Source organism: Trichomonas vaginalis, chromosome I (assembly GCF_026262505.1).
Source record: "Trichomonas vaginalis G3 chromosome I, whole genome shotgun sequence".
In the NCBI taxonomy this organism is placed as follows: domain Eukaryota; phylum Parabasalia; order Trichomonadida; family Trichomonadidae; genus Trichomonas; species Trichomonas vaginalis.
This window is the reverse complement of record NC_067203.1, coordinates 16,208,350-16,228,577: the sequence shown is the minus strand read 5'-3', so window position 1 is coordinate 16,228,577 and position 20,228 is coordinate 16,208,350. Positions and strand designations below refer to the sequence as shown.

At 30.2% G+C, this 20,228-nt stretch overlaps 3 protein-coding genes across 3 annotated transcripts, besides 1 other annotated feature; all 3 read left to right on the top strand.

Moving 5' to 3' along the window:
- Window positions 1-13,635: 13,635 nt before the first annotated feature.
- Window positions 13,636-14,470: a mobile genetic element.
- A 205-nt stretch (window positions 14,471-14,675) lies between these two features.
- TVAGG3_0995770 (peptidoglycan DL-endopeptidase CWLO family) lies at window positions 14,676-15,131 on the top strand (the record flags this gene model as incomplete). The annotated part of the gene is made up of 1 exon (XM_001310763.1): window positions 14,686-15,093. One exon carries the CDS (start codon window positions 14,686-14,688, stop codon window positions 15,091-15,093), a length of 408 nt encoding a protein of 135 aa, XP_001310764.1.
- Window positions 15,132-15,599: 468 nt separating this feature from the next.
- Window positions 15,600-16,319, top strand: TVAGG3_0995760 (glycine-rich protein family; the record flags this gene model as incomplete). Its single annotated transcript, XM_001310762.1, has 1 exon — window positions 15,600-16,319. The coding sequence occupies one exon, from the start codon at window positions 15,600-15,602 to the stop codon at window positions 16,317-16,319; it is 720 nt and encodes a 239-aa protein (XP_001310763.1).
- Window positions 16,320-16,466: 147 nt separating this feature from the next.
- On the top strand, window positions 16,467-19,364 carry TVAGG3_0995750 (ATP-dependent RNA and DNA helicase family; the record flags this gene model as incomplete). Its single annotated transcript, XM_001310761.1, has 1 exon — window positions 16,467-19,364. The coding sequence occupies one exon, from the start codon at window positions 16,467-16,469 to the stop codon at window positions 19,362-19,364; it is 2,898 nt and encodes a 965-aa protein (XP_001310762.1).
- Between the last annotated feature and the right edge of the window lie 864 nt (window positions 19,365-20,228).

The following is a 20,228-nucleotide window of genomic DNA, read 5'->3' as shown; positions in this document are numbered from 1 at the left end:
AATTTTTAAAAAAATGACCGAATACGTTTCACAGCGAGAAAAAATAAAAGGCAAGATAGAATTTTCTAGACATAAGAAGTTGTTTACCGAGTTTTAGCTCTTATCTCTAACAAAAAATTAATTTTTAAAAAAATGACCGAATACGTTTCACAGCGAGAAAAAATAAAAGGCAAGATAGAATTTTCTAGACATAAAGAAGTTGTTTACGAGTTTTAGCTCTTATCTCTAACAAAAAATTAATTTTTAAAAAAATGACCGAATACGTTTCACAGCGAGAAAAAAATAAAAGGCAAGATAGAATTTTCTAGACATAAAGAAGTTGTTTACCGAGTTTTAGCTCTTATCTCTAACAAAAAATTAATTTTTAAAAAAATGACCGAATACGTTTCACAGCGAGAAAAAAATAAAAGGCAAGATAGAATTTTCTAGACATAAAGAAGTTGTTTACCAAGTTTTAGCTCTTATCTCTAACAAAAAATTAATTTTTAAAAAAATGACCGAATACGTTTCACAGCGAGAAAAAAAATAAAAGGCAAGATAGAATTTTCTAGACATAAAGAAGTTGTTTACCGAGTTTTTAGCTCTTATCTCTAACAAAAAATTAATTTTTAAAAAAATGACCGAATACGTTTCACAGCGAGAAAAAAATAAAAGGCAAGATAGAATTTTCTAGACATAAAGAAGTTGTTTACCGAGTTTTAGCTCTTATCTCTAACAAAAAATTAATTTTTAAAAAAATGACCGAATACGTTTCACAGCGAGAAAAAAATAAAAGGCAAGATAGAATTTTCTAGACATAAAGAAGTTGTTTACCGAGTTTTAGCTCTTATCTCTAACAAAAAATTAATTTTTAAAAAAATGACCGAATACGTTTCACAGCGAGAAAAAAATAAAAGGCAAGATAGAATTTTCTAGACATAAAGAAGTTGTTTACAAGTTTTAGCTCTTATCTCTAACAAAAAATTAATTTTTAAAAAAATGACCGAATACGTTTCACAGCGAGAAAAAAATAAAAGGCAAGATAGAATTTTCTAGACATAAAGAAGTTGTTTACCAAGTTTTAGCTCTTATCTCTAACAAAAAATTAATTTTTTAAAAAAAATGACCGAATACGTTTCACAGCGAGAAAAAAATAAAAGGCAAGATAGAATTTTCTAGACATAAAGAAGTTGTTTACCGAGTTTTAGCTCTTATCTCTAACAAAAAATTAATTTTTAAAAAAATGACCGAATACGTTTCACAGCGAGAAAAAAATAAAAGGCAAGATAGAATTTTCTAGACATAAAGAAGTTGTTTACCGAGTTTTAGCTCTTATCTCTAACAAAAAATTAATTTTAAAAAAATGACCGAATACGTTTCACAGCGAGAAAAAAATAAAAGGCAAGATAGAATTTTCTAGACATAAGAAGTTGTTTACCGAGTTTTAGCTCTTATCTCTAACAAAAAATTAATTTTTAAAAAAATGACCGAATACGTTTCACAGCGAGAAAAAAATAAAAGGCAAGATAGAATTTTCTAGACATAAAGAAGTTGTTTACCGAGTTTTAGCTCTTATCTCTAACAAAAAATTAATTTTTAAAAAAATGACCGAATACGTTTCACAGCGAGAAAAAAATAAAAGGCAAGATAGAATTTTCTAGACATAAAGAAGTTGTTTACCGAGTTTTAGCTCTTATCTCTAACAAAAAATAATTTTTAAAAAATGACCGAATACGTTTCACAGCGAGAAAAAAATAAAAGGCAAGATAGAATTTTCTAGACATAAAGAAGTTGTTTACCGAGTTTTAGCTCTTATCTCTAACAAAAAATTAATTTTTAAAAAAATGACCGAATACGTTTCACAGCGAGAAAAAAATAAAAGGCAAGATAGAATTTTCTAGACATAAAGAAGTTGTTTACCGAGTTTTAGCTCTTATCTCTAACAAAAAATTAATTTTTAAAAAAATGACCGAATACGTTTCACAGCGAGAAAAAAATAAAAGGCAAGATAGAATTTTCTAGACATAAAGAAGTTGTTTACCGAGTTTTAGCTCTTATTCTAACAAAAAATTAATTTTTAAAAAAATGACCGAATACGTTTCACAGCGAGAAAAAAATAAAAGGCAAGATAGAATTTTCTAGACATAAAGAAGTTGTTTACCGAGTTTTAGCTCTTATCTCTAACAAAAATTAATTTTTAAAAAAATGACCGAATACGTTTCACAGCGAGAAAAAAATAAAAGGCAAGATAGAATTTTCTAGACATAAAGAAGTTGTTTACCGAGTTTTAGCTCTTATCTCTAACAAAAAATTAATTTTTAAAAAATGACCGAATACGTTTCACAGCGAGAAAAAATAAAAGGCAAGATAGAATTTTCTAGACATAAAGAAGTTGTTTACCGAGTTTTAGCTTTATCTCTAACAAAAATTAATTTTTAAAAAAAATGACCGAATACGTTTCACAGCGAGAAAAAAATAAAAGGCAAGATAGAATTTTCTAGACATAAAGAAGTTGTTTACCGAGTTTTAGCTCTTATCTCTAACAAAAAATTAATTTTTAAAAAAATGACCGAATACGTTTCACAGCGAGAAAAAAATAAAAGGCAAGATAGAATTTTCTAGACATAAAGAAGTTGTTTACCGAGTTTTAGCTCTTATCTCTAACAAAAAATTAATTTTTAAAAAAATGACCGAATACGTTTCACAGCGAGAAAAAAATAAAAGGCAAGATAGAATTTTCTAGACATAAAGAAGTTGTTTACCGAGTTTTAGCTCTTATCTCTAACAAAAAATTAATTTTTAAAAAAATGACCGAATACGTTTCACAGCGAGAAAAAAATAAAAGGCAAGATAGAATTTTCTAGACATAAAGAAGTTGTTTACCGAGTTTTAGCTCTTATCTCTAACAAAAAATTAATTTTTAAAAAAATGACCGAATACGTTTCACAGCGAGAAAAAAATAAAAGGCAAGATAGAATTTTCTAGACATAAAGAAGTTGTTTACCGAGTTTTAGCTCTTATCTCTAACAAAAAATTAATTTTTAAAAAAATGACCGAATACGTTTCACAGCGAGAAAAAAATAAAAGGCAAGATAGAATTTTCTAGACATAAAGAAGTTGTTTACCGAGTTTTAGCTCTTATCTCTAACAAAAATTAATTTTTAAAAAAATGACCGAATACGTTTCACAGCGAGAAAAAATAAAGGCAAGATAGAATTTTCTAGACATAAAGAAGTTGTTTACCGAGTTTTAGCTCTATATCTCTAACAAAAAATTAATTTTTAAAAAAATGACCGAATACGTTTCACAGCGAGAAAAAATAAAAGGCAAGATAGAATTTTCTAGACATAAAGAAGTTGTTTACCAAGTTTTAGCTCTTATCTCTAACAAAAAATTAATTTTTAAAAAAATGACGAATACGTTTCACAGCGAGAAAAAATAAAAGGCAAGATAGAATTTTCTAGACATAAAGAAGTTGTTTACCGAGTTTTAGCTCTTATCTCTAACAAAAAATTAATTTTTAAAAAAAATGACCGAATACGTTTCACAGCGAGAAAAAAATAAAAGGCAAGATAGAATTTTCTAGACATAAAGAAGTTGTTTACCGAGTTTTAGCTCTTATCTCTAACAAAAAATTAATTTTTAAAAAAATGACCGAATACGTTTCACAGCGAGAAAAAAATAAAAGGCAAGATAGAATTTTCTAGACATAAAGAAGTTGTTTACCAAGTTTTAGCTCTTATCTCTAACAAAAAATTAATTTTTAAAAAAATGACCGAATACGTTTCACAGCGAGAAAAAAATAAAAGGCAAGATAGAATTTTCTAGACATAAAGAAGTTGTTTACCGAGTTTTAGCTCTTATCTCTAACAAAAAATTAATTTTTAAAAAAAATGACCGAATACGTTTCACAGCGAGAAAAAATAAAAGGCAAGATAGAATTTTCTAGACATAAAGAAGTTGTTTACCGAGTTTTAGCTCTTATCTCTAACAAAAAATTAATTTTTAAAAAAATGACCGAATACGTTTCACAGCGAGAAAAAAATAAAAGGCAAGATAGAATTTTCTAGACATAAAGAAGTTGTTTACCAAGTTTTAGCTCTTATCTCTAACAAAAATTAATTTTTAAAAAATGACCGAATACGTTTCACAGCGAGAAAAAAATAAAAGGCAAGATAGAATTTTCTAGACATAAAGAAGTTGTTTACCGAGTTTTAGCTCTTATCTCTAACAAAAAATTAATTTTTAAAAAATGACCGAATACGTTTCACAGCGAGAAAAAAATAAAAGGCAAGATAGAATTTTCTAGACATAAAGAAGTTGTTTACCGAGTTTTAGCTCTTATCTCTAACAAAAAATTAATTTTTAAAAAAATGACCGAATACGTTTCACAGCGAGAAAAAATAAAAGGCAAGATAGAATTTTCTAGACATAAAGAAGTTGTTTACCGAGTTTTAGCTCTTATCTCTAACAAAAATTAATTTTTAAAAAAATGACCGAATACGTTTCACAGCGAGAAAAAAATAAAAGGCAAGATAGAATTTTCTAGACATAAAGAAGTTGTTTACCGAGTTTTAGCTCTTTATCTCTAACAAAAAATTAATTTTTAAAAAAATGACCGAATACGTTTCACAGCGAGAAAAAATAAAAGGCAAGATAGAATTTTCTAGACATAAAGAAGTTGTTTACCGAGTTTTAGCTCTTATCTCTAACAAAAAATTAATTTTTAAAAAAATGACCGAATACGTTTCACAGCGAGAAAAAAATAAAAGGCAAGATAGAATTTTCTAGACATAAAGAAGTTGTTTACCGAGTTTTAGCTCTTATCTCTAACAAAAAATTAATTTTTAAAAAAATGACCGAATACGTTTCACAGCGAGAAAAAAATAAAAGGCAAGATAGAATTTTCTAGACATAAAGAAGTTGTTTACCGAGTTTTTAGCTCTTATCTCTAACAAAAAATTAATTTTTAAAAAAATGACCGAATACGTTTCACAGCGAGAAAAAAATAAAAGGCAAGATAGAATTTTCTAGACATAAAGAAGTTGTTTACCGAGTTTTAGCTCTTATCTCTAACAAAAAATTAATTTTAAAAAAATGACCGAATACGTTTCACAGCGAGAAAAAAATAAAAGGCAAGATAGAATTTTCTAGACATAAAGAAGTTGTTTACCGAGTTTTAGCTCTTATCTCTAACAAAAAATTAATTTTTAAAAAAATGACCGAATACGTTTCACAGCGAGAAAAAAATAAAAGGCAAGATAGAATTTTCTAGACATAAAGAAGTTGTTTACCGAGTTTTAGCTCTTATCTCTAACAAAAAATTAATTTTTAAAAAATGACCGAATACGTTTCACAGCGAGAAAAAAATAAAAGGCAAGATAGAATTTTCTAGACATAAAGAAGTTGTTTACCGAGTTTTAGCTCTTATCTCTAACAAAAATTAATTTTTTAAAAAAATGACCGAATACGTTTCACAGCGAGAAAAAAATAAAAGGCAAGATAGAATTTTCTAGACATAAAGAAGTTGTTTACCGAGTTTTAGCTCTTATCTCTAAAAAAAATTAATTTTTAAAAAATGACCGAATACGTTTCACAGCGAGAAAAAATAAAAGGCAAGATAGAATTTTCTAGACATAAAGAAGTTGTTTACCGAGTTTTAGCTCTTATCTCTAACAAAAAATTAATTTTTAAAAAAATGACCGAATACGTTTCACAGCGAGAAAAAAATAAAAGGCAAGATAGAATTTTCTAGACATAAAGAAGTTGTTTACCGAGTTTTAGCTCTTATCTCTAACAAAAAATTAATTTTTAAAAAAATGACCGAATACGTTTCACAGCGAGAAAAAAATAAAAGGCAAGATAGAATTTTCTAGACATAAAGAAGTTGTTTACCGAGTTTTAGCTCTTATCTCTAACAAAAAATTAATTTTTAAAAAAATGACCGAATACGTTTCACAGCGAGAAAAAATAAAAGGCAAGATAGAATTTTCTAGACATAAAGAAGTTGTTTACCGAGTTTTAGCTCTTATCTCTAACAAAAAATTAATTTTTAAAAAAATGACCGAATACGTTTCACAGCGAGAAAAAAATAAAAGGCAAGATAGAATTTTCTAGACATAAAGAAGTTGTTTACCGAGTTTTAGCTCTTATCTCTAACAAAAATTAATTTTTAAAAAATGACCGAATACGTTTCACAGCGAGAAAAAATAAAACTGTACACTGATTTTAATTTTCATTTCCAGTCACTTTACTTATTATTTTTTCTTTTTTTTCATTTTAATTATAAATTATTTAATAATACGTTTATTTACGTTACCATTTTCTTTATTCTTTTGAATTCCATACTAGACACTTATAGTATTTTGATTGTTAACGTACTTCATTAGAATGAATCCTTACAAAGGGTATGTCGATCGAATTACCTAATTGGTATTTCCAATCAGATTGAAGAAGGTAAAATGACATGGAAGAAGCTTGCACCATGTTCCATCGCCCCAACCCTTCAATCAAATGATTTCAAATATTAGATGTTCAAAATCTTTTTTTACAAAATCAATTTAGCTTACAGAATATCCCATTGCCTAAAGGCAAGAAAGGTCGTAGGGTCAATCCCTACGACCAAATCAAAGCTCTTGCTGTGATACATGACCACTGGGCTTTCCCTGTGGTCAAACAAAACAATGAAACGTTTGAAATTACAACAAATTGATGTATCTTTATAGAGAAGTACGCAGATACTTCAAAGAAAATCATTTCACCAAGACGCGATTAGAGCATGCCGGGCCAGAAACAGCAGTAAGATATTGGCGCTTTCACCTAATCTTATCTGGCACGCAGATGTTCATTATTTTAGGGGTGTTCGTGGCCAGTATATTTATGGCATAATCGACAATTTTAGCCGCAAAGTCCTAGCGTGTATACAAATACCAGATATGCTGGCAGCGACGACAGCGAACGTTGCGGCTTCCGCCTTCATTGAATTTGGCGCCCCTTATTGTTTCTGGACCGACAACGGTTCAGAAAATAGGGGCGCTTTCAAGATCTACTTGATCTTTGGGGCGTCCAATGGCGGCATTACAGACTCTCATTCTCCCTACCAAAATGGGAAGATTGAGAGATTCTGGCCGACATTGGAGCGCTGCCAAAGCATTCAGGCTATTCCTGCCTTTATTTGGGAGTACAATAATAACACCGCATGAAGATTTCCCAATTAATCCATTAACTGGAACAAATTACACGCCAAATCAAATGTATCAGCTGAAACCGAAATACACAAATGCAGATACAGAAAGGTTGTGGCAAATATGGGATACAGATACAGGCATGACCGCTGTTGACACATTCACAGCGTAATAATAAACATAATTTTTTAATTTCATTTTTAACAAGTTTTTTAAATGTATGTAATGAATAATTCATTAGAATATGATAATGCAATTGTAACAGAATAGAACAATCACCAAATTTTTTTTGAAATTAAAAAATAAAAGCAAAAAAATATAAAGTAATCTAACCAAAAAAAGATATTTAAAAAGAATTTTTGAAAAAACAGAATAAGGATAATGATATTATTTTAGATACACAAATCGATGTACTGAAGAATAATCCGGTAAAAATGATGATATAAAATTAAGCACCCCTATTTTTACAAGTAGCTAAAGAATAAAAACTATAATATAAAATAAATGAAGTTTAATGACAACAATAAAGGGTAAATAATAATAAAATTTTTATTTTATATCAGTATTGAGAATAAGTAACAGCTGACACTTGGTAGACAACTTCTTTATGTCTAGAAAATTCTATCTTGCCTTTTATTTTTTTCTCGCTGTGAAACGTATTCGGTCATTTTTTTAAAAATGTTTTTAGAATAAGAGTAAAACTCGTAAACAATTTTATGTCTAGAAAATTCTATCTTGCCTTTTATTTTTTCTCGCTGTGAAACGTATCGTCATTTTTTAAAATTATTTTTTGTTAAGATAAGAGCTAAAACTTGGTAAACAACTTCTTTATGTCTAGAAATTCTATCTTGCCTTTTATTTTTTCTCGCTGTGAAACGTATTCGGTCATTTTTTTAAAAATTAATTTTTTGTTAGAGATAAGAGCTAAAAACTCGGTAAACAACTTCTTTATGTCTAGAAAATTCTATCCTTCCTCTCTCACTCTCTCTCTCTCCGCCTACTGTCATTTTTTTTAAAATTAATTTTTTGTTAGAGATAAGAGCTAAAACTCGGTAAACAACTTTTTATGTCTAGAAAATTCTATCTTGCCTTTTATTTTTTTCTCGCTGTGAACGTATGTCGGTCATTTTTTTTAAAAAATTAATTTTTTGTTAGAGATAAGAGCTAAAACTTGGTAAACAACTTCTTTATGTCTAGAAAATTCTATCTTGCCTTTTATTTTTTTCTCGCTGTGAAACGTATTCGGTCATTTTTTTTAAAAATTAATTTTTTGTTAGAGATAAGAGCTAAAACTCGGTAAACAACTTCTTTATGTCTAGAAAATTCATCTTGCCTTTTATTTTTTTCTCGCTGTGAAACGTATTCGGTCATTTTTTTAAAAATTAATTTTTTGTTAGAGATAAGAGCTAAAACTCGGTAAACAACTTCTTTATGTCTAGAAAATTCTATCTTGCCTTTTATTTTTTTTCTCGCTGTGAAACGTATTCGGTCATTTTTTAAAAATTAATTTTTTGTTAGAGATAAGAGCTAAAACTCGGTAAACAACTTCTTTATGTCTAGAAAATTCTATCTTGCCTTTTATTTTTTTCTCGCTGTGAAACGTATTCGGTCATTTTTTTAAAAATTAATTTTTTGTTAGAGATAAGAGCTAAAACTCGGTAAACAACTTCTTATGTCTAGAAAAATTCTATCTTGCCTTTTATTTTTTTCTCGCTGTGAAACGTATTCGGTCATTTTTTTAAAAATTAATTTTTTGTTAGAGATAAGAGCTAAAACTCGGTAAACAACTTCTTTATGTCTAGAAAATTCTATCTTGCCTTTTATTTTTTTCTCGCTGTGAAACGTATTCGGTCATTTTTTTAAAAATTAATTTTTTGTTAGAGATAAGAGCTAAAACTCGGTAAACAACTTCTTTATGTCTAGAAAATTCTATCTTGCCTTTTATTTTTTTCTCGCTGTGAAACGTATTCGGTCATTTTTTTAAAAATTAATTTTTTGTTAGAGATAAGAGCTAAAACTCGTAAACAACTTCTTTATGTCTAGAAAATTCTATCTTGCCTTTTATTTTTTTCTCGCTGTGAAACGTATTCGGTCATTTTTTTAAAAATTAATTTTTTGTTAGAGATAAGAGCTAAAACTCGGTAAACAACTTCTTTATGTCTAGAAAATTCTATCTTGCCTTTTATTTTTTTCTCGCTGTGAAACGTATTCGGTCATTTTTTTAAAAATTAATTTTTTGTTAGAGATAAGAGCTAAAACTCGGTAAACAACTTCTTTATGTCTAGAAAATTCTATCTTGCCTTTTATTTTTTTCTCGCTGTGAAACGTATTCGGTCATTTTTTTAAAAATTAATTTTTTGTTAGAGATAAGAGCTAAAACTCGGTAAACAACTTCTTTATGTCTAGAAAATTCTATCTTGCTTTTATTTTTTTCTCGCTGTGAAACGTATTCGGTCATTTTTTTAAAAATTAATTTTTTGTTAGAGAAGAGCTAAAACTCGGTAAACAACTTCTTTATGTCTAGAAAATTCTATCTTGCCTTTTATTTTTTTCTCGCTGTGAAACGTATTCGGTCATTTTTTTTAAAAAATTAATTTTTTGTTAGAGATAAGAGCTAAAACTCGGTAAACAACTTCTTTATGTCTAGAAAATTCTATCTTGCCTTTTATTTTTTTCTCGCTGTGAAACGTATTCGGTCATTTTTTTAAAAATTAATTTTTGTTAGAGATAAGAGCTAAAACTCGGTAAACAACTTCTTTATGTCTAGAAAATTCTATCTTGCCTTTTATTTTTTTCTCGCTGTGAAACGTATTCGGTCATTTTTTTAAAAAATTAATTTTTTGTTAGAGATAAGAGCTAAAACTCGGTAAACAACTTCTTTATGTCTAGAAAATTCTATCTTGCCTTTTATTTTTTTCTCGCTGTGAAACGTATTCGGTCATTTTTTTAAAAATTAATTTTTTGTTAGAGATAAGAGCTAAAACTCGGTAAACAACTTCTTTATGTCTAGAAAATTCTATCTTGCCTTTTATTTTTTTCTCGCTGTGAAACGTATTCGGTCATTTTTTTAAAAATTAATTTTTTGTTAGAGATAAGAGCTAAAACTCGGTAAACAACTTCTTTATGTCTAGAAAATTCTATCTTGCCTTTTATTTTTTCTCGCTGTGAAACGTATTCGGTCATTTTTTTAAAAATTAATTTTTTGTTAGAGATAAGAGCTAAAACTTGGTAAACAACTTCTTTATGTCTAGAAAATTCTATCTTGCCTTTTATTTTTTTCTCGCTGTGAAACGTATTCGGTCATTTTTTTAAAAATTAATTTTTTGTTAGAGATAAGAGCTAAAACTCGGTAAACAACTTCTTTATGTCTAGAAAATTCTATCTTGCCTTTTATTTTTTCTCGCTGTGAAACGTATTCGGTCATTTTTTTAAAAAATTAATTTTTTGTTAGAGATAAGAGCTAAAACTCGGTAAACAACTTCTTTATGTCTAGAAAATTCTATCTTGCCTTTTATTTTTTTCTCGCTGTGAAACGTATTCGGTCATTTTTTTAAAAATTAATTTTTTGTTAGAGATAAGAGCTAAAACTCGGTAAACAACTTCTTTATGTCTAGAAAATTCTATCTTGCCTTTTATTTTTTTCTCGCTGTGAAACGTATTCGGTCATTTTTTTAAAAAATTAATTTTTTGTTAGAGATAAGAGCTAAAACTCGGTAAACAACTTCTTTATGTCTAGAAAATTCTATCTTGCCTTTTATTTTTTTCTCGCTGTGAAACGTATTCGGTCATTTTTTTAAAAATTAATTTTTTGTTAGAGATAAGAGCTAAAACTCGGTAAACAACTTCTTTATGTCTAGAAAATTCTATCTTGCCTTTTATTTTTTTCTCGCTGTGAAACGTATTCGGTCATTTTTTTAAAAATTAATTTTTTGTTAGAGATAAGAGCTAAAACTCGGTAAACAACTTCTTTATGTCTAGAAAATTCTATCTTGCCTTTTATTTTTTTCTCGCTGTGAAACGTATTCGGTCATTTTTTTAAAAATTAATTTTTTGTTAGAGATAAGAGCTAAAACTCGGTAAACAACTTCTTTATGTCTAGAAAATTCTATCTTGCCTTTTATTTTTTTCTCGCTGTGAAACGTATTCGGTCATTTTTTTAAAAAATTAATTTTTTGTTAGAGATAAGAGCTAAAACTCGGTAAACAACTTCTTTATGTCTAGAAAATTCTATCTTGCCTTTTATTTTTTTCTCGCTGTGAAACGTATTCGGTCATTTTTTTAAAAATTAATTTTTTGTTAGAGATAAGAGCTAAAACTTGGTAAACAACTTCTTTATGTCTAGAAAATTCTATCTTGCCTTTTATTTTTTTCTCGCTGTGAAACGTATTCGGTCATTTTTTTAAAAATTAATTTTTTGTTAGAGATAAGAGCTAAAACTCGGTAAACAACTTCTTTATGTCTAGAAAATTCTATCTTGCCTTTTATTTTTTTCTCGCTGTGAAACGTATTCGGTCATTTTTTTAAAAATTAATTTTTTGTTAGAGATAAGAGCTAAAACTCGGTAAACAACTTCTTTATGTCTAGAAAATTCTATCTTGCCTTTTATTTTTTCTCGCTGTGAAACGTATTCGGTCATTTTTTTAAAAATTAATTTTTTGTTAGAGATAAGAGCTAAAACTCGGTAAACAACTTCTTTATGTCTAGAAAATTCTATCTTGCCTTTTATTTTTTTCTCGCTGTGAAACGTATTCGGTCATTTTTTTAAAAATTAATTTTTTGTTAGAGATAAGAGCTAAAACTCGGTAAACAACTTCTTTATGTCTAGAAAATTCTATCTTGCCTTTTATTTTTTTCTCGCTGTGAAACGTATTCGGTCATTTTTTAAAAATTAATTTTTTGTTAGAGATAAGAGCTAAAACTCGGTAAACAACTTCTTTATGTCTAGAAAATTCTATCTTGCCTTTTATTTTTTCTCGCTGTGAAACGTATTCGGTCATTTTTTTAAAAATTAATTTTTTGTTAGAGATAAGAGCTAAAACTCGGTAAACAACTTCTTTATGTCTAGAAAATTCTATCTTGCCTTTTATTTTTTTCTCGCTGTGAAACGTATTCGGTCATTTTTTTAAAAATTAATTTTTTGTTAGAGATAAGAGCTAAAACTCGGTAAACAACTTCTTTATGTCTAGAAAATTCTATCTTGCCTTTTATTTTTTTCTCGCTGTGAAACGTATTCGGTCATTTTTTTAAAAATTAATTTTTTGTTAGAGATAAGAGCTAAAACTCGGTAAACAACTTCTTTATGTCTAGAAAATTCTATCTTGCCTTTTATTTTTTTCTCGCTGTGAAACGTATTCGGTCATTTTTTTAAAAATTAATTTTTTGTTAGAGATAAGAGCTAAAACTCGGTAAACAACTTCTTTATGTCTAGAAAATTCTATCTTGCCTTTTATTTTTTTCTCGCTGTGAAACGTATTCGGTCATTTTTTTAAAAATTAATTTTTTTTAGAGATAAGAGCTAAAACTCGGTAAACAACTTCTTTATGTCTAGAAAATTCTATCTTGCCTTTTATTTTTTTCTCGCTGTGAAACGTATTCGGTCATTTTTTTAAAAATTAATTTTTTGTTAGAGATAAGAGCTAAAACTCGGTAAACAACTTCTTTATGTCTAGAAAATTCTATCTTGCCTTTTATTTTTTTCTCGCTGTGAAACGTATTCGGTCATTTTTTTAAAAATTAATTTTTTGTTAGAGATAAGAGCTAAAACTCGGTAAACAACTTCTTTATGTCTAGAAAATTCTATCTTGCCTTTTATTTTTTCTCGCTGTGAAACGTATTCGGTCATTTTTTTAAAAATTAATTTTTTGTTAGAGATAAGAGCTAAAACTCGGTAAACAACTTCTTTATGTCTAGAAATTCTATCTTGCCTTTTATTTTTTTCTCGCTGTGAAACGTATTCGGTCATTTTTTTAAAAATTAATTTTTTGTTAGAGATAAGAGCTAAAACTCGGTAAACAACTTCTTTATGTCTAGAAAATTCTATCTTGCCTTTTATTTTTTTCTCGCTGTGAAACGTATTCGGTCATTTTTTTAAAAATTAATTTTTTGTTAGAGATAAGAGCTAAAACTCGGTAAACAACTTCTTTATGTCTAGAAAATTCTATCTTGCCTTTTATTTTTTCTCGCTGTGAAACGTATTCGGTCATTTTTTAAAAATTAATTTTTTGTTAGAGATAAGAGCTAAAACTCGGTAAACAACTTCTTTATGTCTAGAAAATTCTATCTTGCCTTTTATTTTTTTCTCGCTGTGTAACGTATTCGGTCATTTTTTTAAAAATTAATTTTTGTTAGAGATAAGAGCTAAAACTCGGTAAACAACTTCTTTATGTCTAGAAAATTCTATCTTACCTTTTATTTTTTTCTCGCTGTGAAACGTATTCGGTCATTTTTTTAAAAATTAATTTTTTGTTAGAGATAAGAGCTAAAACTCGGTAAACAACTTCTTTATGTCTAGAAAATTCTATCTTGCCTTTTATTTTTTTCTCGCTGTGAAACGTATTCGGTCATTTTTTTAAAATTAATTTTTTGTTAGAGATAAGAGCTAAAACTCGGTAAACAACTTCTTTATGTCTAGAAAATTCTATCTTGCCTTTTATTTTTTCTCGCTGTGAAACGTATTCGGTCATTTTTTTAAAAATTAATTTTTTGTTAGAGATAAGAGCTAAAACTCGGTAAACAACTTCTTTATGTCTAGAAAATTTAACATTCGTCTCCCATTTTATATATTTGGTTTAGAATGTTCGAAAATGCGTAATATGGTCATTAATATTAATTGAAAAGAACCTTTAATTAATTCAATCTGATCTCACAAAATATTTTAAATTACAAACTTTGTAGTTTGAATAGATAATTAGTATTAAACTCAAATAACTAGTTTATTTTTGAATAAAAATTATTTGAATTTATTCAATTTTGTGAATTTTCCTTCAAAAATCCAGTTTAAATATCTTATTTGCCATATAATTATAAATACAATGAAACATATTCGAAATTGAAAAGAATGACTTTTTCTGTTCTTTTAATCATTCAATTTGCATTTTGCAATATTGGATTTCTCATTAAATACCTATTAAAAACAACAAGCAATTTAACTTACATTCAAATTTATTTGTGTTATATTCAATCTTCTCAAAACTTATAATTTTCGGCTATAGCATGATTATATGCTATATAATATAATAAACCTATAATAGTATCATTCTTTCAATTATTTGAAGAGAAAACCGAAAAAATCTATTTTCGGTCTATAACAATCTGACTGTACGATCTAACATTTATCAGAATTATTGAGGGAAAATCGATTATTTGTTCTTTTCATTTTTTGGTTGCACATTTTTTATTTAATCCTATAACATTTTAATATTTTCTTATTTTGATCATCAAAAAAATCAGATCATGGCATTTTGCCGGAACAATTGTGAATAGTTCTCAAATTTCAGATAATAACCTCCCAGAGTTTATTCTCATGTTAGGATTATTATTCACCCTTGCATGCTCTCGTAGAACGCACCACCATCAATTAGCGTCAAACGGTCTTGGTGACCAGATTCTCGCTGTTGCCCAGTCAAAGAAAGGCTGCCCATATGTTTATGGCGGCAACGGTCCAAATTCCTTCGACTGCTCTGGTTTAGTTAAGTACTGCCACAACAAATGCGGCATTAACAACATTGCTCGTACTGCTTCTCAAATAGCTAAAGGCGGCAAATCAGGTAATGGCTCTCCTGGTGATGTTGCTTACTATGGCAACCCAGCTTATCATGTTGGTATCTGCGTCAACAGTGCCGGTATGATTCATGCTCCAAAGCCAGGTGATGTTGTTAAATATCAAGCATTCAAATATTATCGTCCAAAAGGCTTCCGCAGGTACTGGTAAATTCGCTAGTTTAAATTACTTAAAATTAAAAATCTTTTCATAAGGGTTTTAATACATTAAAGGTTGTTAAATATAAAAGACAATAAAAAAAATATTGTGATGTAAAAATTATTCGCGATAGCAATTGAATACTGCACGTTAATTTTTATGCTTAAAGCTGAGTAAAGATAGCCTTCATATCCAAAAATAACCTTAAAGAAGTGGGTATACCTTTATTTTTTTGATTCATTTCGGATAATATCGCCTATTTTAAGAGTGACTTTATCGATAACAAGTATTTATTCCCATATCCATGTACTGACAAATTTGAATGCCAACCATATTCTGTTTTACTAAAACCAGGAAGATATCTTCTTGAAGTTTGGGGCGCATCAGGCTCTGGTGGCGTCGGCAACCAAGGAAAATATGGTGCAGAAGCTAGTTCTAAATATATCACTGGAGGAGGATACTCCAAAGGTTATCTGAATCTATACAATAAAACAGAATTTTTTGTTTACATCGGTTCCATGCCGAATTACGGCGGCCCGCTTGGCGGCTATAACGGAGGCGGACCAGATATTGCTGATGTCGGCGATTCCTCATTCGGAGGCGGTGGCGGTGCCACTGATATACGCTTAATTGGCGGAAAATGGAACGATACAGAAAGTCTTTTGTCACGTTTTATCGTTGCCGGGGGGGCCGGCGGAAGCCATGAACCGCCTTGGGGAAGAGGTGGAAATGGCGGAGGTATTCCTGGTTTAGATGCTGCAAAAGAAGGATATACTGCCGGTTCATACGCAACATATTTTGCCAAGGGTGGAACTATAAATGAAGGGGAAAAAGTTGGTTCAACTTGCAGAAGAACTCCAGGAGATTTCGGAAAGGGAGGCCAAGGATGGGATGGCGGCGGCGGTGGTGGAGGTTGGTATGGTGGTGGCGGTGGCTGCCTTGGAATTGGGGGCGGTGGAGGGTCTGGTTTTGTCCTCAATGAATCGACAAAAATTTTTGTTCCTGAAAATTATAAAGTTAGTCGTGATTTCTACTTAGATAATGCCTTATCCATACCAGGAAATCAAAATTTCCTAAATCCTAACGGATCTGAAGAAACAGGCCACATTGGCAACGGATATTGCACTATTACTTTGCAACACTCTTTCGAATACATAAATTCATGTATTAGAAATATCTATCTCGGAAATTTTATGCATATCTATACCTTTATCTTCCTGATTTTAGACGAAAAATAAAAATTCATTTTGAAATTTGATATTATTTTTTCTCCTTCTAAGATTATTAATCAAATATTATTACCACGAGTTTATTGATATTAAATTCAGCAATAATGCTAAATATTGGGTCTTCTAAAAATATAAAGGGGAAGAGGCAAAATCTTCATGAAATCTTCGGCGATTGAAGATTTAATCCCGAAGGCTCCACAAGCGTCCACTGTGAAGTTCGAAATTGAAGGTGACAACGTCCTCCACTTCGCTGCGCTTCCAGATGGTACACATACGCTTGAAGATGTCAAATTTCCTGAAGAACCATACTTAAAGTACGATTTTGAATTTGATGAATTCCAAAAATGCGCTATAGCATGCGTACACAATAAAGAATCAGTACTAGTTTCCGCACACACATCAGCTGGTAAAACTGTTATTGCCAAATACGCCATTGTCTCAGCATTACAGAACAATTCACGCGTCGTTTATACATCACCCATCAAAGCTCTTTCCAATCAGAAATACAAAGAGCTTGCTGATGAATTTGAACCAAGATTTGGCAAAGGCTGCGTTGGCCTTTTAACTGGTGATGTTACAATCAATCCAAGCGCATCAGTACTCGTCATGACAACCGAAATTCTTAGAATGATGCTCTTCATGCAAGATACTTTAATTCGTGAGTTATCATGGGTTGTTTACGATGAAGTTCACTACATGAAAGATCGTAGTCGCGGCGTTGTTTGGGAAGAGTCAATCATCATGCTCCCAGACGATGTCAGATTCGTATTTCTTTCAGCCACAATTCCAAATGCACGCGAATTCAGTGAATGGATTGCCACTACGCACAAACAAGTATGTCACGTAGTTTACACAGAACGCCGTCCAGTACCTCTCCACTTCTATCTTTCACCTTTAGGACAGCCAAAACCTTATATGGTGAGAAATGCAGAGGGAGAGATCAACGACCAGCAATTTGCTCTTGCCTGCGCAAGTGTTAAGTCGAATGCCGGCGCTTCCAAGACATTTGGCAGCGTACAAGTCAAATCTTCTGAAACTACAAAATCAAAAGTCTCAAAAAAGGCTCTTGGCCAACATACATGCAAAATAATCGAGAACTTATACAACTCCAACCTCTACCCAATGATCGTTTTCGTGTTTAGCCGCAAAGAATGCGATAATATTCACGAATCTCTTGGCGAACGTACATTTTTGAAGCCAGAAGAAAAATACTACGTTACTGAGGTCTTCCAGAACGCTATCCAAAGAATTCCAAACGAAGCCGACCGAAATCTTCCCCAAATTAAACACATGAAAAGACTTGTTGAACGTGGTATTGGAGTCCACCATGGCGGTCTCATGCCGATTCTTAAGGAAGTTGTTGAACTTTTGTTCCAATATCACCTTATCAAAGTTTTGTTTGCCACGGAGACATTTTCCATGGGATTGAATATGCCGGCCAAAACCGTCGTATTCAATTCCCTTCAGAAATTCGATGGAAACGAACTTCGTACTATTCATACTTCGGAATTCATCCAAATGGCCGGCAGAGCAGGCCGTAGAAACAAAGATCAGTTCGGTGCTGTTGTCATCAACTACGGCGGAGAGCCATCACCAGCAGATTTGAAGGCTTTGATGACATCTGGTGCTCAGCCATTGAACAGTGAGTTCCGAGTCACATACAACATGATTCTTAACTCCCTTACAAGTGCCAATGGCAATCCAAAGAGAATCATGCGCTCTTCTTTCCACCAATTCCAAATGGAAAGACAAATTCCTGAATTAAAGCGCAGATTGAACGAAATCAAGACACAAGCAGATGCAATCGAACTTACAGATGCAGAGAAGACAAAGCTCAAGGTCGAAATGCAAGAAAAACTCCGTTTACTCCAAAACAAAATGAAAAAGATGATTTTTGATGAAGAAAACGCTAAGAATTTCTTAATCCCAGGGAAAATTGTGAAATTAAGGGAGTGGGGTTATTGTGTAGTGGTGACTCCCCCTCATAAAGGTGTTCTTACTGTTATTTCGAATGCTGTTACGACAATAGAAGGAAATGTTGTTCCTCCATCAAAAAGCAAAGCTAAATCACAGCCAACATTGATCTCTGTTGGTCTTACAGAGTTTGAAGAAGTGTCTCCACATATTGTCACTGTTTCTTTTGATTCATTGAACAACAAAATGGTTTCTCAGATAATGAAATCAGTTGATAACATGGCAAAAAGTGGAATTTCCAATGTAAATCATCGTGATTTATGCAATGAAAAATTCAGAGAAGAATATCTTAAATCTGAAGAAGAATACAACAGATTATTAGATTCAGTTCATGCATTAGGAGATGTTGATGAAAAGACTCTTCACGATTTCATTACGAAAAGAAATCTTGAAGATGAAATCGAGACATTAAACAAGAAGATTTCTGATATGGAATTACTCGCAAACCAAGGAGATTTGGATGCAATGATGCAGCTTTTGTTACAACTCGGTTTCGTTGAAGAAGTTGAAACAATGGAAGGAAAAGGAGTTGTAATTACATTGAAAGGAAGAGTTGCTGCATCAGTTAATTCTTGTGATGAAATTGTTATTACTGAATTATTAGTTAATGGTTGGATAAAACCTGAATACTCTGCATCAATGATTTGTTCTATTTTGTCTTGTTTCATCAGCGAAGAAAAGAATGACAAACCAGATCTCGAAGGATACGAAGACCAATGGAAAACACTTCAGAACACAGCGTCAAAGATCGCAGACATGAGTTTGGCGTGCGGTGTTCCCTTGGACAAAGAAATTTTCATGTCACAGTTCAATCCAAGTTTCGTGAAACTAGTTGAGAGTTGGGCAATGGGTGCTGATTTCCAGTCAATAATGAAGGATTATCCGACATATTACGAAGGATCAATCGTCAGAACAATCAAGAGATTGGACGAATTACTTGGACAAGTTTCAAAGGCTGCTGACATTTTCGGAAACAAATCTCTCGCAGAATACATAGAGAAAGAGGCAAGGCCTTTGATAAACAGAGGTATTGTGTTCACAAAGTCTCTTTACCTCAATGAAGAAATCAAAAAAGATTAAGCTTTTTTTATTATCTTTTATTTATTTTTTTATAGAGTTTATAAAGATCTATTATTTAAAAAATATTGATGTGATTTTAAAGGTGTAACACATCTGTCAACCTTTATGATCAGTTTTTGTTTGCTTGACAATATTATTAAGCATCTCGATTTCTTTTACAATAAATCACCTGATTTTAAGAATTTAGTTTTTGATGTAGATGTAAATGTGTCTGGGAATATACAAATTGTTTTTGGTTATTTCTTATTAACCTCTTCAAAACAATAGTATACGAGAGCTCAAAGTTCTTAATGAATAGAAAACTTTAGCAAATCAAAAATGATTCTCTTGATGCTGAATGCAAAATTTATATTTTCCAAATATTATGATATTAATCCAATATGGAATTAATATTTGAAGATTCATTTTTATTTGTAATTTTTGAAATTTGATTAATTTTTTTAAATTATTGAATTTAGGCAATGGTCATGATCTAATGATTCATATTAAATATACACAAAATAAAATTAATGATAATTATTTAAAATTGATAATTTTTTTTTTGGATTGAAATTTGCATTTTCTAGAATTCTCTATCACGTTCTATTCGTTAATCATTGCAAGAGCAATAAATCATATGATCACAGTATATGTTAATCCCAAATATATTGACAGAGTTTTATAAATTTCAATTGTTCCTCAAAAATTATTGTCAAAAATCTTGAAAGAGAAAAAATCGTTTCTGAAATTATGCTTACAAGTATAGAATTGATATCAACTCATTAAAATTCTTCATTAGTGAAAGTTCAATAAAAATTTGAGGCAAAATAATCGATTTAAGTTTTAATCAATATTCCATAGTGTGATTCTTTTTTCGAATGAGTG